Consider the following 17,607-nt stretch of genomic DNA (forward strand, 5'->3'; position numbering starts at 1 on the left):
TAAAGGTCAATAGGGATACTGAGGAAACTCAGCCTGGAGCTTCTCTCATCATTGAAGCTGGATTTGCTCTAGCTGACCCCATAAGGACACCAGAACTTTACCACTACCATCATCACCTCAAAATTGAACTCAATCTCAGAAGCTACACAAGTAGATGTGAAACCAGAAGGGATATATGTTCCTTGGGGACACATTCCAAACGAAAAACATCAGGCCAAGTCATTTTCTCATATCGGTGTGATAGATAAGAGTTTACAAGCATGACAGAAAACTAAAAAATCAAAATGGAAAAAGATTTGACTTTTTTTACTTGTTGTTTATTGAACACTTGTGTACCTGGCACTTCATATACAGCATTTCAATCAATCTTCACAATAATTCTACTATATATGCAAAGAAGAGATAAGTGATGTTAAATAACTTGCTAAAAAGTTAAACAAGTTGTAAGCGGGGAGGAGGGGAAGAGGTACAATTCTAAACAAAGAAAATCTAGTCAAATTTATATATTAAAGTTATTTTAACTAAAATTTAAGTGGAGAGGGGAGGGTATAGCTCAAGCGGTAGAGTGCATGCTTAGCATGCATGAGGTCCTGGGTTCAATCCCCAGTACCTTCTCTAAGAATAAACAAACAAACAAACAAACCTAATTACCTCCTCCTACCAAAAAAAAAAGGAAAATTTAAATGGAAAAGGTGAAAGGATAAGGGTGTATGGAGGATCTAGGATCTAATGTTGCAGAAATCTCAAGTCAGGCTTGAAGCTTAATTATAATATAAAATATAATTTTTAATAGAAAAACTAGTCAATAATAGGAGAAAAATACTAAGCCTCTTGGGCCACCAGCAGCATTATTTCCCCAGCAAAATGCCACTATATTGTATGTATGTAGCAATTTGAAATGTGTACAGCACACACACACACACACACACTCTCTCTCTCTCATTTTAGTCTCACAATAACCTGAAAGGACATCATTGTCCAACATGGTCAGTCTGACTCAAAAGCCTAAATAAACCCTTTACTATCACACAATTCTGCCTCCCATAAAACTAGAAATTTATGGCTTTTCTCAAACCATAAAGAAAAATCAAAGGTTAAAGTATTCTACTGAAACCAAGTGGTAAATGTGTGAATTATTTACTGTATTTTTTATTGGTTCTGCCTTAATTCTATTATTATTCTTTATATGTATTTAAAAAATTCGTTTTACATTTACTGCACATTTAAGAAAAAAGCAAAAATTTAAGTGGAAAGATATTTGCAACAACATGAAAAAGAGTTTAACGTGCGTAGTATCTAATGAAGATCTTTCACAAATCTATGACAAACCAACCAAAAGAAAAATGGGCAAAGGATCTGAAAAGCAGATTAAACACTGAGAAATCATCAGATTTGGCAAAGATTAAAAGACTAAAATAACCAGTGTTAGCATGAGTGTAGGGAGCCCAGGCCTAGCCTCTATGGCACTCTGGACCTAGATGTCCCTGAATTACCTCATTCATATGCTTATTTTCATACCTGGCAAATTGACATGTTTGTCTCTCCCTTACCTAAACTCTTTAAAGACATCTTAATTCTTTTCATATCCCTAGCACCTAACCCAGTGTCTAGCCTCTAAGTGACACTCATGAGTCACCTAAGCAACATGTCCATGAAACACAAAATCAGAGCAATCAGAAATATCTGGTCCTGAGATAAGAGCAAAGATGGCTAGACTCTGATAGTGTTACTTCCTGAGGCTTCTGCGTCTTACCATCCACCCAGGTGCTAAAGGCAAAAAAGTCAACGAGCCTTCCACAATTTCTCCTTTCCCACAAAATGATTAAGAATGGCCAATAAGAATTACGAAAATTAAGCAAAATTGTGACTCTCAGATTTCCCATTTCTACAACCCTAATTTACTACTGTCATTAAAGCTACAACTATCTGAAGCCTATTTTTAAGGTACAACAAAAAAAAAAGCTGTGCGAAAAACACTGAACCACTACATTTCTAGATGGAAGCAATATTCCTAATGTTAAAGGTTAATGTATCCCAATGATTTGTAAATTAGAAAATACTTTGGCATAAGTCAAATAAAACAATGACTGTAAGGAGAGAAACACTGTCCTGGTCCCCAGACATGGCCGTATTATTCTTGCTGGTGGTACACACTGGTAAGTTCTTGGTGGGGTTACTGGTGACATACCAATCTTATCTCTTGAAAATAAAGATACAGTTTTTTCCAAAAGTCACTAGACATATAAAAAATCCTTCAGTTTTTACCCTAGTTGCTTTCACAATTTAAAAAAGGACTTAAAAATTTGATTCTTTACCAAAATGAAATCCAAACAAATTTAGATCTTAAAATAAACATCTCTTGGCCTTTTAAGATTCATGTAGAGTAGCAGTTAATAACTAAAATAGATTATATTAAGATATTATTCTGAAATTACATATAAGGGGGGGAGGGTAGAGTATGCACTTAGCATGCACAAGGTCCTGGGCTCTATCCTCAGTACCACCATTAAAAAATTAATAAATAAATAAACCTAATTACCTATCCTTCCAAAAAACAAACAAATGAAATTACATACAATTCATGATGATTCTCCAAAATAAGATAATAAAGAATATAATTACTTATGTTTGTTATTATTTACTTATGTTCTTTATTATTACACAATTACTTATGTTCTTTACTGTAACATAATATACAATAACTTTTGACTGCTAAAGTTTAAAACTCAAAAAGGAAAAAATTTGCATTCAGGTTAACAAAGAGGAGGAAAAAGCATCCCAAAATAGTCACTGTCTCAAAAGTGAAGAGGCTATAAAAAGCTTTAATGCAAATAAAGATTACTGTAACAAATATCAGTGACTAGCCTATCATAAATGCCTAAGATTTCAGGAAAGCACTGATAATTTTTAACTTAGTGCCATAGATAATGTCATTTAAAATTTTCATATGTGAAAAATCTGCTTTTTTCTTGAATACCTGGATAAACAAAGAACTTAGTGGAGTATATAAAACTCAATCCTTATCTTATCAAAATAACTACTAAAACCCAGCAAGAAATATAGGCATGTTTAAACTATTAGGTAACATAATGAGAACATAGTAGATATCTAAGATATATCTAAGATTTTTTCATTCTTAAACAGAGAACATTGATATAGTAGAAGTTATTATAAAGAAAAAAGAGAAGGAATGTGGTTTTTAAAGCAGTAGACTAATCTTCAAGATACTTTAAGTGAAAAAAGGTATAAATCATAATATGTTACCTTCCACATTAAAAGGGACAGGAGGATGTGTGACTCTGTGTGTGTACATAATGTTTCTGTATATAAAAATCAGCTCTGGAAAAATATACAAGAAACTATTAACACAAGGATTACGTGGGGGCGGGGGGTAACAGGATAGCTGGAAAATAGTAAAAGAGAAGCTCTCCTCAGTTCACTGTTTTGTGTATTTTGAATTTGAGCAATGTGACATCAAAAGAAAAAATTAAAAGTACCTTACCTTGCACCATTGTTCCTAATGACTTCCACAGTTTCTTCAACAAAATATCGATCCTTGACATATGCAAAAATATCATCACAAATTTCATGTAAGCGTGAACGATGTGTAAGGTTGGTCAAGTATAAAACTGGAATAATTAGTGGTTCTGGAAAACTCTGAAGATTCTGTCTTGCTTTTTTTTCTGATTCAAGTGCTTCCTGATAGGTCAGTCCAGGTCTACCTGTCACAGCACAACTCCACACAAGACTGTTGCACAGAATGGTTCGTTCAAAAAAGTCACTGATTAAAAAACAAAAACAAAAATCCATTACCTATCATTTCACAAATTTTACTTTAAAAGCTTACTTTATTGCAAAATTTCACATAGAATTATAGAACTCAAATAAGAGTTTAGTGACTGGTCAACTTACACATTAATACAAACCTAAGAAAAAATACATTTAAACTAGAAAATTTACATTTTACAATTTAGAGGTACATTCAGCCAAAATTGGACTTTGATTTCCATAGTTTTGAAACTGGGAGTGAAACAAAATAAATTCAAACTTTCCCTTTCCTTCTAATTTTTAAGCTTTTTGTTCCAAAGCAATCGAAACACTGATTTAATTCAAGGACTCAACTATGAATTTTAAGAAGCTTTGACATAATACTAGTGAAAAACTGGGGAATCTAAGCATCTATCTCCAATAAGGGAATGGTTAAGTAAATTACAGTACTTCATAATTAAAAATCAGTCACTAAACAGCACAAGGAGAGGTCTTAAATAACATGCAAATAAGAAAAACAACATTCCAGTCTGCTTCCCTCTTATATTCTTTCAAAGTAAAAGCTTACCAAAACAATACATATAATATGGTCCTACTTTAAAATAAAGAAAGAAAGAAAGAAAGAAAGAAAAAGGGAAGAAAGGAAGGGAGGAAAGGAAGGAGGGAGAAAGGGAAGGAGGAAAGAAAGGAAGGAAGGGAGGGAAGGAGAGAAAGATAATCTGAGGAAGTATAAAAAACTTCTGGAATGTTATACAAAAATTAAGGTAACAGCTACAGAATGGGGATGGGACTAAGGGACCCAGTGCTTTTCTGCATTGTTGGAACTTCTTAGTATGAGTACTGATTTCTTTTTAAAAATTCTGTTCAGTCATTTTTAAAATGCAAGAGATCTATAATATGGAAAGACTTCTAAGGTATACTAAGTAGAACAAACTCAAATCACTGAATGACATAGTTCCATATGCATTAATTATAATAATAGCAAAAATGTGCGAATATTTGTACCTATACAAATATAACAAACAGATGTTCCCTATGGAGAAAGGGAGGGACTGGGAAGGAAGGAAATAGAAAATTTTGTTCTAAATATTTCTATACAGTTTGAATTTTTACAATGAGCATGTACTCATATTATTTTTATAATAAAAATATTTCTAAAGTAGAAAAGGTTAGATGTATGAGAAAAAGTTAATAGAGTTGCCTCTAAGTGGTAAGATATGGGTAAATACTTCCCTCCTGAATAATGATATGTAACCAACATAATTCCTCCTTCCTGAAACCCCCCTTTCCTTCTCCTATCATTCTAAAAATTATTAAAACTGTTACATATTTATTTCCTTGTTAGTATATCTGTATAGGTTATCCTTGTAGCAGTTTAATCTGCAAAGATTTGGGGTAATTCCATTAAGACAGTTTCATTTGTATATTTGTCTATAGATTCTACAACAACAAAAAGATGAAGTCTATGGAAATAAAGAGAAACTAATCATACCTTAATATAAATGAAATCTAAAGAGATAACATACATATGCTAAGTTGCATGACTAATTCAGTACAAAGAAAATCCTTTTGAAGTATGTACCCTTTAGTAAAGGAGATAATGGATGTCTATCATTAAAATACAAAGTAAAAAGTGATTATTACAAGACAGAGGCAGTTATCCTTCGGGAATTCAGAGGAAGGGAAGGAGACGCAGGCAAAAAAGACCAAGAAATACTAGAATATTTTTGGGAGGAAATGGCATTAAGGGTCAGGACTTAAAGGAAAAGTAGAGTTGAGGGGAAAAATGCCAGAGAGAAAAAAAGATGAGTATAATCTGTTTCTTATAAGCAAGAAAACCTATGTCAGATAAATAATTTATTAGCTAAGAGAGAGGCAACAGACATACCCAATAGGTGGTTATCAACAATGCGGAACAAAATGAATGAAATGGATGGATGGATTTTGAAAGAGTTCTTATTCAATTTTTACTGCCTAAAACTGCAGTACAGAGAAAGACAAATACTGTATGATATCACTTAAATGTAGAACCTAAAAAATACAACAAACTAGTGAATACAACAAAAAAGAAGCAGACTCAAAGATGCAGAGAACAAACTAGTGATTACCAGTAGGGAGGGGATGAAGGGGCAATATGAGGGAAGAGTGAGAAGTACAAACTATTGGGTAAGACAGACTACAAGTATGTACTGTACAACATGGGGCACATAGTCAGTATTTTGTAATAACTGTAAATGGAGTGTAACCTTTAAAATTGTATAAAACTAAAAAAAAAAAGTTTGCTTAGAAAGTTTTATAAAAGTTTTAAACTTTTCCTATAGAAACAAACATATCTGTAAGGCTTAGATTCCCAAGCCACATATGGTTAGCACATAATGTACATGAGGTATATGTCTAATAATTTTAACTCTATCTAGTACTACAGGTAGCCTCTGATCAATGGTGAGGAGAGGGAGAGGGGTGCTAATCAAAAACCCATGTATAACTTTACAATCAGCCCCCTTAACCACAGTCAACTGTAAGAAAAATATACTTCAAATCTAGATATCTTACACATTAACTAGTCTCTAAGCCAGTGCTAAAAGAACTAGAATACAAGCCACATAGATAATTTAAAATTTTCTAGTGGTCACATTAAAAAATTTCTAAAGAAATAGTAATAAAATTAAATTAATACATTTTATTTAACTCAACATATTCCCAACTATTTCAATATATAATCAATATTGAAATATTTTACTTATATTTGTACCAAGTCTTCAAAATCCAGTATGTATTTTACATTTACTTCACATCTTAATTCTGACTAACCACATTTCAAGTCCTTAGTAAACCCTGTGCCAAAGAATGGCTCCTGCATTGGACAGCACAACTCTAGCCATAGCAGGTCACTATTTGATAGCCTGGGGTATTTGGTGCCCCAGCAGGGGGACAGACTCTACACTGAGCTGCAAAACACAGTTTAAATTTGTTACCATTGTTTAAAATACCAAGGGAAGCAATGATAAAAGTGTTACAAACCTCCAGGAAACATGTGGGATAGTCAGTAACTGGTGATGTACCCGCCCTTCACACAGGTTGCCACCATCCTCTAGCAAAGTCTCTAGAAAAGTGTTTGTACTGTTTGTTTCCTTTGTGTCCATCTTCTCTACAAAGTTCTTATTACATTATAGCTCTGCTGTGCACCAAGATCTACCCTCGGGGAATGGAGGCAGAGGACACTACCACAGCAGCCATATTTAAGCAAGGGAAAAAAATCTAAGGTTATTTCTCCCTATTCATTATCCCCTACCAGCATGGCACCATTTCTAACATTACATACGTTCACTTACTTCCCTTTCTATAATTCTGCTCTTAATTCATTCATTACACACATTCAAATGTGTAGGATTTTGTTACTAATACTGAACTCTAGGGGATAAGTTACAGTGCCTCTTCAATTTTTATATTATAATAATGTAAAATGATGAAACTTTTACAAGAAGCACATTTTATTATTGTGAGCAAAAATTTACAAAATACAAAGTACTATTTTGTATCAGTTTAGATGAATATAATTATTATGTCTCCAATTTATTACTACATTCCTTCAACAATCCTCTTTACCAGAGATGGGTATACCTACTGGCCCAGAAGTCAAATGCAGCCTTTCACCTGTTTTTCTAGTTTTATTGGAACACAACCACAGCCATACCTTTAGGTAATGCCCCTGACTGCTTTCTCACTACATTTGCAGAGCTGGGTAGGTATAACAGACACCTGTTTTACCTACCTAACGTCCTATAAAGCCTAAAATATTGACTATCCAGCTCTCTAAGAGGAAGTTTGATGACCTCTGCTCTTTATCATTATTTCCTAAGGAAAAATTGCTTCTGAGTTACCAGGTCAAGTACTGGTAAGAACACACTTCTAAAATAAAGTCAACCAACCCTCTAATGAACAAATTAAGGAACAAAGGGCAACATACTGTTGACTTGCTAGGTATTTGGAAAACTTAAAACCTAGTAGAATAAAATGAAAAATGAAGTGACAAAAACCAGAATCTAAATGCAATTCAGAAAAGGTATATGCAAAGTGTACTCTGTTTACTTAATGGCCCAAACTATATTAACCAAACATAAAACAAGGTAAGAACGATCTAGCAGAATACTGCAGAAAAGATCTAAGGGACATAAGCAAACTCCCCTGTCCACAGAAAAATTAGCAAATGAGAAATGCAGCCATAGGTTAAAAACTAACATAATTTCTAACTTAAATAGCATATGGTATGCAAGAGATGGAAAGTATGTTTATAAACTCAGAAGAGTGGTAACTGTGAGAAGACAGCAAAGGTTTTTCTAACAATTCCCTTCATTGAAGGGGTTATAAGAGCAGGAGATTAGGTGATCATGAGCATGGTGGACTATACATACCTTACACTATATAGAGAAATAGTAGCTAGATGAAAATTACATTTATTACATTTATACATAAATGGTCAGGGAAAGTTCAATTAATTAAAAATAAACTTTAGTTTAAAAAAACACTAATGAAATACTACTTTGCACTCTACTTAGTGCTGCCTCAAACAGACTTAGATCTAATAACGTACATGGGAGGCTCCTAAAACCTGCAGATACCAAGCTGGTATAGTAATGAAGTTTTTTTAATCTAAAGACTAAAACCTTAAGTAGAAACCAACAAAGGTGAAACACTCTAGCTTCATCTTTCAGGACATATGTTATCTCCCATCACTCAAAGATGGGAAATACATGTCAATTCCAAGAGTCTAAAATGGCTAAAATAAGTGATTTTATTTAGGAAATTAAATTCACTAGGTAATACAACAAATCATTTTTCTGTTCCACAAATCTAGAATTTCTGGTATACAGACCTGACTATTCAATTTTTGAACAATCCACAGACAAAAAAAGAAAAAAATTAAACCAAGATTGTTGTGAGCTAAGTAAATTACAGGACAAATTTTTATCTCATTTAAGAGATTAAATTTTGCACTTCATTCTTTTTATCTATGAGCTTTGTTTTTCTTGTGTTTTTTCCCTAGGTTCCAAGTATAAGTGAGATCATACAGTATTTGCTTTTCCCTGTGTGACTTACTTCACTTAGTATAGTGCCCTCTAGGTTCATATATATTATTGCAAATAGCAAGATTTCATTCTTTTTTAAGGTTGAATAATATTTCATTGTGTATATATACCACATCTTCTTCACCCATATATCCATCAATGGACACTTAGGAGTACATACCTTGACTATTGTACATAATACTGCAATGAACATGGGATGCATACATCTTTTTGAATTAGTGGTTTCATTTTCTTTGGATAAATACCCAGAAGTGGAATTCCTGGATCATATGGTAGTTCTGTTTGTAATTTTTTGAGGAACCCCAATACTGTTTTCCATAATGGCTGTACCAATTTATAGTTCTACCAATAGTGCACAAGGGTTCCCTTTTCCCCACATCTTCCCCAAAACTTGTTATTTCTAGTCTTTTTAATAATAGCCATTCTAACATACGTGTGGTGATATCTCATTATGGTTTTGATTTGCCTTTCCTTGATTAATGATGTAGAGCTCCTGTTGGTTCTCTGTATACTGTCTGTGGAAAAATATCTACTCAGATCTTCTGTTCGTTTTAAAATCAAATTGTTTTGTTTTTTGCTATTAAGTTGTTTGAGCTCTTTATGTATTTTGAATTTTAGCCCCCAATCAGATATAAGATTTACAAATATTTTTTCCCATTTAGTAGGTTGCCTTTTCATTTTGTTAATGGTTTCCTTCACTGTGCATAAGCATTTTAGTTTGATGTAGTCCCGCTAGTTTATTTTTGTTTTTATTGCTTTTGCTTTTAATGTCAGAGTCAAAAAACCACTGCTAAGACCTATGTCAAGGAGCTTACCACCTGTGTTTTCTTCTAGGAGTTTTATGGTTTCAGGTCTTATGTTTAAGTCTTTAATCCATTTGGAGTTAATTTTTGTGCGTGGTGTAAGAAAGTGGCCCAGTTTCATTCTTCTGCACTTTAGCTTATGCATTCGCCTACAGTTAATGTACTATTTTTAATGAGTCTTCTTTACTTATGGAAAACAGGTCAAACAAGAGTTAGCAATTAGTTAAAGAGAATACAGTTCAAACAAATAAAGGAGTTGGTACTATATAATCACTAAGAATCCATCTTTGTCATAGTCCCTGCCTCAAAGAATTCAGAGTCAAGAAAAAGACAAAATGTGATGCAACACACTGCATTACAGTGCAATAACTGCAGATGTTAACACTAGCTAAAATGGAGGGGGTGACCACTGCTGCTAGAAGGACAAAGGAGGAAGTGTTAGGCTATAACATCAAGTAAGATAGACAAGATGGTATTTAACAATTAAAAGGTCACTGGCAACCTCTAACAACAGAGTTAGGGGCAAAAGTTACTTTGCATTGTGCTGGTAAGTGACAAGGTGGAGACGTGCAGTGAAACTCTTTGACACTGATTAGAGAAAGTTATATTCAAGAAATCAAAAACCTGAGCAAATAGGTGAGCATAATGATCTTCAGACAAATACAAAAGAAAAATGTTCAAAATTATGCACTTAAAGGATAATCTTCAAATTCACATAGACCAATCTGTGATTTAATGAATTAGTGAAAACAGGTTTCCTTCATAGTTTCTCCAGACTTGTGGAAAAGGTCAGAATACCATAATCTGCAGACCACCATAAACCATCCATTATGAATGCATTTTTAGAAAGATCTCTTTGTAATTATCTAAGAGAAAGTAATCCAAATTTTAACACAATTAAATGGCAGTCTTCTTCCAATTTTGCCAATTCAAGGTTATAAACATTAATACCCAAGAACACCAGTAGTTCTTCTTTGCTCAGAAGAAATGATTAAATACCTTTGCTCTCAAACCAATCACTTCTCTTAAACTGCTCTTGATTTCCAAAAATATAAACACTTCAGCGCAGAGAAAACAGAAAATTTAAAAACTAGTTTTTTTTTTTAAGACTTTAATGTCATTAAGACTACAGAGGACACAGTTCCTTAAAATTAATGGAAGGTTGGTATGGAATACCAAAAATCTCTCCCTTTATTTGGCATTTCAGATTTCTCCACAATTATAATAAATCATTAAGAACCTAAGTATCTAGGAAGTGTTTGATTCAAGGATAATGGCTATATTCATGCTCCCTTCTAAAGTGAAAAGAGTACCTCAAAAAGGTAAGAGTGCTTATATAAAAGGAGATACGTTTGAAATTTAAGCCCACTTCCTTATTTTGTTGGCACTTTTAAATACATTTTTTGGAAAAAAAATCAGAATTATCAAGGATTTTAACTTAAACTTTCTTTAAAAATAAGACAGCATCCTTGTCAAGTTACCTAATCCAAGTTCACTTAAGTAGTTACAAGAGTGAACTCTATTTGAGTAACAAAACAAGTCTGTACAGGAGCAGAGTAAGATGTGCACTCCTATTTAAAAGTACTGTCTGCTGAAAAATCTCTCTAGATATAGCATGTTTGCGTGTAACTCCCTCTGTGGAGCTGAAGAAAAAGAAGGCTTGCTTAAAATAAAAGCTCAAAGGAACTCTTTTCTAACTTCAATACTCATTTCTCAGACAGGTGCAGAGTTTGCCTAAAGCCCTCTCTTCATCAAACCCCCACTCAGAAAAGGTGCCTCCTACACACAATTTATTTGGTTCCTATAATACTTGGTTTCTAAGCCACAAAGGGATTCCTTCTGAGTGGAGAGGATAAAGCATAAGAAAAAGGGAGGATCAGGCTGTTTCAGTGATTGATCAGTTCAGGTTCTCACTTGGAGATCCTGTTTAAACGCAGAGCTCTAAAACACCCCGTTGTTTGGTGTCACGGGACAAGGGGATCTCTTGGGATAAACCAGGCGAGGGACTAAAAATTTAGAGGGTGAAACTACACACGCAGCGGCTCCGGATTCTTATCAAAACAATAGCGAGTGGCACATGTCAGGCGGCCCACATGCGCAGGGGGATAAAGGAGAGGCTGGCTGGGGCTGCAGTTGAACTTGTCTTAACCCCCTCCCCCAACTCCCACCGCTGCCCTGCCGGCTACGCGAAAGTGAAAACGAGGGGGCGCCCGGGGCCCTGCTCTCTCCCCCGCCCAGCCCCGACTTCTTCCTCACCCGGTCTCCCGGGGGCGGAGACGCTGAGTTCCCCGGGGCCGGGAGTTAGTCACCAAGAAGAGGCGGTGACAGAACGAACGGCTGGCTCCGCACACTCCGAGGCCTAGCCGCACGGGACCGGAGGCGGCCGGCGGAGTCTCTGGTGTCCTGGGTCCCCCGGCCCCCGGCGAGCCCCCTTCTTCCCCGAATCCCAGCTCCGCTCCCCACCCCACCCCCGCCCCAACTCAAGGCAGTTCCAACGTCAGGCTCCACTCCCGACCGAGGAAACGACGCCCAGCCCGGCCGTTTCCTGCCCCCGGGGGCGGGGATTCCCTCCCCGGGCCGGGGGACTGCGGCTCCGTGCCGCTGACCCGAGCGGGGATCCCCTTGGCCGCCGGGCGGGGATCCCGGAACTGGCCCCGGAGCGCGCGTGTGGCCGCGGCAGGGAGGGGCAAGGCGGGGAGTTTCCGCCGCTCGGCGGCCAGGCGGCAGCCGCGACTACAAGCGATCCCCGCGGCCAGCGGGGGACCCCAGCCTCCTCCGCCCAGGCCGGCTCTCCCCACGCGCGCCGCCGCCGGTCGGACCGCCCGGGGGCTCCGCGCAGTCACCGGGTCGGGCTGGGGGACCAGAGAAACTCGGGCCCGCGGCCACCCGTCACTTTCTAGTCGCCCCGCCAGAAGCCCAGGGCTAGGAAAAGGAGAGAGACAAAAGGGCGCTGGGGAGGGAGTCCCCACACACCCCCGCACCCCCCGCGCCCGGCCCGGCCCTTACTCGTAGTGGCGGAAGATCTCGTTGGTGACTTTACAGTAGAAAACTTCCTCGTCGGGCCGCAGGTCCGCGGGCGGCTTCTGTCTCACAAACGGCTTTCGGTGTAGCAGCGGCATCTCGTGTCCGCCGGCGGGCTCACCCGGACCCTCGGCCGCCCGCGCCGCTCCGCTTCCCTATCAAAATTGGAGGGAAAGGAAAGCCGGTAAGGTGGAGAGCGCTCGGCGGCGGCGTGGGCCGGTCCGCGCGCCGGGGGAAGCTCGACTGCCTTTTGTGTGACTGACGCGCCGCGGCTTCTACCGGAGCCGAGGTCGCTCCTGTCGCGGCCGGGGTTCTGAGAGAGCGGAGCCGCCCCACCTCCGCTCGCCCCGCTGCCGGCTCACAATGGGGCCGGACGCCCAGCCGCGGGCCGGCGGGCGGTGCGGGAGCGGCGGCGGCCCCCTCCCCCAGCGCCCGCTCCCTGTCCGCCGCCGCCGCCGCCGCCGCGGGGCTCACAACGTGCTCGGCGCGCTGCCGGCCCGCCCGACGCCGCGAGGGAGCTCGCTGCGGGCGGACCCCGGCGCCGCTCCGCTTTGTTCCCCCACTCGCCTACACTTCCCTGCCGGCGCTGGCCGGCTCCCGAGCGACCACACCGAGCCCCTCACCTGCGAGCACGCCGGCTGCCACTTCTCCACCTTCTCAACTATGAAGGCGGCGAGGGGAGGCTCTGTCCTCCCCGGGGGTCGCTTTTCGCCGGCCCCGCCGCGCCGTCGGCCGCCGCTTCTCCCGCTGCCACGGCCTGGCTCCGCGCGGGGGATCGCGTCCCACCGCCACTTCCCCGCCTCTCGGAGCTCCTGGGAAGTTTCTGATCTACTTTCGGCTCTGAAGGAGGAAGAGCTGTTGGGAGGAGCTTTACACTTCTCGCTTCTACCTTTTTATTGGCTGCTCGATGACTTTTACAGCCTGTCACTGATACAGGAAGAGACGGCGGAGAGCTTGGGAGAGCTACATTATTAATTAATGGAGCAACCCCTTGTGAAGAATCAGAAGCATCCTCCATGTTTGAGATTATCAGCCCAAAGATCTAGGAAGAGCGCTGGGGTTTCATAAACACATGGCTAACAAAGTAAAGCCTTCATCTTCCAGTCTGGCACCAGCGCTTGGTTCGACGATGGGAAAAGGATTCTAATTAAGACTTAACTTGTATTTTAAAGATGGGAAGAGAGATGAAGAATAAGAAATGAACAGTATTTTGATATTTTCTTCTTTTAAGTTAAAATTCTCATGTCTAAAAAACTTTGCTTGTGTAAACAAACGTTCATCTTGAAAAGAAAATACCTTTCTTGACAGCAGTTCTCTTTAATAATTAGAGAGGACAATTCAGTCAAAGACTTAGCAGAGGAAAAGACAAAAAAAGCGTATGTCAGAAAGTGTCATCATGCCTATAGGACCCCCCACATATTTAAAACTAGAAACACCTTTAAAAAGTAATATTCAGAATACGCTGCTGAAAATATTTTGCAGAGGATCAATATTTAATTCAATCACACAGAATTTTAAAGATTATGGATTTACTAGTGACGTTTCTACTAAAGCAACTTTCCCATATCTATGATTTCCATTTGTGAGACCAATTTTAATGCATATGATACATGTAATTTTTGAATTAAAAAGAATTTTGAAACTACAGATAACTCCAAATGTTCGCCAGCTTTGTACCAATTTTTTTTTTGCTACTGCCCTTTTTTGCTTATTTGCAGATTAGCATCTAAGAATGGGTCTAAAAGTAAATTTGAAGACCCGTCATTCAATGAAGGATGTAACTAATTACTATGAAATGATCTTAGTTATAGAAAGTGTGGGATCATCTTTGTATCTTCAAATTAAACACATATGTACGTTGGAGCAGAAAATGTTAGGAATCTATTCAATCTCAAGAGTTATCATTTTTAAACTTCAGATACTTTTATGGTAGGTAGCAAAATAAAATTTTGTGATTCAAAAATTATTAATAAAATTAATACCTGTAGTGGACAGACACAGAAATCAAAGAGGCTTAGAAATACTCTCAGTAGCAAAAATAGTTTTTAGCCTGGATAAACTCTTCAAAAAAATTATACATTCAAAGATTTGGTGTTTCAAACTTACCTCCAACTAGTACACTGAGTGACAATATAGAATTCCCTACCTAGAAAATAATTTTCCAGGTGAAAAATTTAGAGCCCACAAAGATAGACTCAAAGAAGGGACAAGGAGGATGGATAATTTTTAACCCATCCTGAAGCATCACTCTCACAATTCAAAATCCTAACTTAATTGTTAAGATGAAAATAGATGAAATTTTATCTTATTATATAGTATTTACATTTCTTAGATCTCACTATTTGATAAGATGCTAAAAATAATCTTGTTAAAATTATGATTAAAAATAGTAATCTTAATTTTACTTTCACAAAATACAAATTTTTAAACAATTGGATTCTTTTTCTTTATACTAATCTAAGATTGAAATTTTATTCTGCTTCAAAATACTATCATCTCAATTTCCCTACTATCTTACTCAGATTTCAGTACCATCATAACTTACTCTCTGAGTTACATACATAGTATTTATTTTAATTTGTTATATTTAATAAATGTTATTCTTTCAGAACATGTTTAGTAAATTACAATTAACATGTTTAGTTTTTTTTTTAATTGAAGTATAGTCAGTTTACAATGTGTCAATTTCTGGTACATAGCACAATGTTTAATTTATATATATACATACATATATTCCTTTTCATATTCTTTTTCATTATAGGTTACTATAAGATATTGAATATAGTTCCCTGTGCTATACAGTATAAACTTGCTTTTTATTTATTTTGTATATAGGAGTTCGTATCAGGAAATCTGAAACTCCCAATTTATTCATTCCCACCCTCTTTTCCCCTGGTAACCGTAAGTTTGTTTTCTGTCTATAAGTCTGTTTTGTAAATAAGTTCATTTGTGTTTTTTAAAAAGTTTAGTTTTTATGTTTATAATGTTTGATCAAATTGATAGCATTCTTAAGCTACCTGAAAATAACACTTCTCTTAAAGTTATCCTACACATTTACTACTAAAAGCTTACCTAATGTATTATTTATTTCATATTTTGGTATTATGAACACCTCCGTGCTTTATTAATTACTACTTCTTGGCTTTTGAGGAGTAAAAAGCTCACTGTTGTATACCAAAAGTATACTGTCATGATACTGTCATGAAATATGACTTTGTGTAAAAAAAAATTGCAAATATTGCAAAAGAAGCTGTGAAAGTTAAGGTATCATAAAGAAAAAAGAGAAAACAATGACGTTAATTTAAATTTTTAACAATTCTGTTAAATATTTGTACTCCTTGTATGTGCCAAGACACTGTACCAGCTCATGTAAAGGATACAATATAAATGTATCTTGGTCTCAAAAAATGTGCAATCGTGTAGGGAAGGGATGATGGAAAGACAAACAACTGAAACGAACTGTGTGAGTCCTAATGATCATGAGTGATATAATGCAAAAGGAGAAGTAGAAAAGATGAAAATGTGGACAGGGGACCTAGGGTCAGTCCTAAATGAAGTCATCCACAGAGCGTGATCTGAAGGGCAACAGAAAGCCCATGTTCCAGCACATCTTCCCCAGTCTCAAGATGCAATCCTCCACCCTCCGTCACCCCTCTGGTTGAAGACACCAGTAGCCCTCACTTGAATGCAAAATGTAAATATACTAGTTAGACATGACATATATTCATCTAACATCATCAAGACCTAGTTTAATATTTGAGAAGGTATACTGCCTTAGGTAAAAGACAAAGCAAGACTATGAAAAAATATATATGTTTAGGGGTAATTAGTCTTATATATTTGCTTATTTATTTTAATGGAGGTACTGGGGATTGAACCCAGGACCCTGGGTATGCTAAGCACACACTCTACCACTGAGCTGTACCCTCCCCCCTGAAATATATAGTTTAAAAGCTTGAGCCAGAATACTTTCCCTGATTAAGAAAGGCTTTACTTAGGTGGTTTTGTGATACAGTAATTACTTAGAACTGAAAGGAACATTTGGGAACTCTAAATTCTCTCATTTTGCAGCTGAGGAAACTGAAGCAGAGGAACTGAAATCTAGGCCTCCTGACTCTAGTCTCCAGATGACACTACTCTTTCTGTGGATTCAACAATATCTAACTTTCTTGTATACCCTAGTCACATTGTATCTATAAATGAGCTAAAATGCCACTACAAATCCTTCTTAAACTGCTAAAATGTGTAGGGGACAAAATATTTCACTCGTGATCAGAAATAATACTTAATTTTTGAGAATCATCCAGGGAAGCAATAAGGGGTAATAAGAATCTTAAATCCATCTACTTGAAGAGCTGGTGAGTTCCATCTCCATGCTTCAGTTAACACATCTAACAAATACAAACACTTCATGCCTCTTACCTCTAAGTAGCAGTTATAAAAGTATTTAGAATATAGCTGAGAAAGATGTCTTATAACTATATGCAAGGAATACCTTCAACTTCATAATTCCTTCCCTCAGTATCTCTATCTGACACCTATCTCAACTTTTCTATGTTCTCTCTCTCTCTCTTTTTTTTCTCTCTCTTTTTTTTTTTTAATTGAAGTGTAGTTGATTTACAACGTTGTGTTAGTTTCTGGTGTACAGCATAGTGATTCAATTATACATATATGTATATTCTTTTTCATAATAGGTTATTGTAAGATATTGAATATAGTTCCCTGTGTTATACAGTAGGTCCCTGTTGTTTATCTATTTTATATATTGTAGTGTGTATCTGCTAATCCCGAACACCTAATTTATCCATCACCCTTTATCCTTTGGCAACCTCAGGTTTGTTTTCTGTCTGTGAGTCTATTTCTGTTTTGTAAATAAGTTCATTTGGGTCTTTTTTTTTAGATTCCACATATTCTCTTTTTAATGTCTC

At 37.4% G+C, this 17,607-nt stretch overlaps 2 protein-coding genes across 4 annotated transcripts in view; one reads left to right on the plus strand and one right to left on the minus strand.

Moving 5' to 3' along the window:
* Positions 1–12,797, minus strand: part of BAZ1A (bromodomain adjacent to zinc finger domain 1A) — a 73,951-nt gene extending 61,154 nt beyond the window's left edge. For all 3 annotated transcript variants that reach the window (XM_072962924.1, XM_072962923.1, XM_072962922.1), the window contains exons 1-2: positions 12,665–12,797; positions 3,503–3,781 (exon numbers count right to left, since the gene is read on the minus strand). In XM_072962924.1, coding sequence (XP_072819025.1) covers positions 3,503–3,781; positions 12,665–12,777 — 392 coding nt within the window. In that variant the 5' untranslated portion in view covers positions 12,778–12,797. The remainder of the gene's footprint in view (positions 1–3,502; positions 3,782–12,664) is intronic.
* Positions 12,798–12,829: 32 nt separating this feature from the next.
* On the plus strand, positions 12,830–16,168 carry LOC140696887 (uncharacterized). Its single transcript, XM_072962925.1, has 2 exons — positions 12,830–14,608; positions 15,515–16,168. The coding sequence occupies exon 1, from the start codon at positions 13,043–13,045 to the stop codon at positions 13,652–13,654; it is 612 nt and encodes a 203-aa protein (XP_072819026.1). The 5' UTR covers positions 12,830–13,042; the 3' UTR covers positions 13,655–14,608; positions 15,515–16,168.
* The last annotated feature ends 1,439 nt before the right edge of the window (positions 16,169–17,607 follow it).

This window comes from Vicugna pacos, chromosome 6 (assembly GCF_048564905.1).
Source record: "Vicugna pacos chromosome 6, VicPac4, whole genome shotgun sequence".
NCBI lineage: Eukaryota > Metazoa > Chordata > Mammalia > Artiodactyla > Camelidae > Vicugna > Vicugna pacos.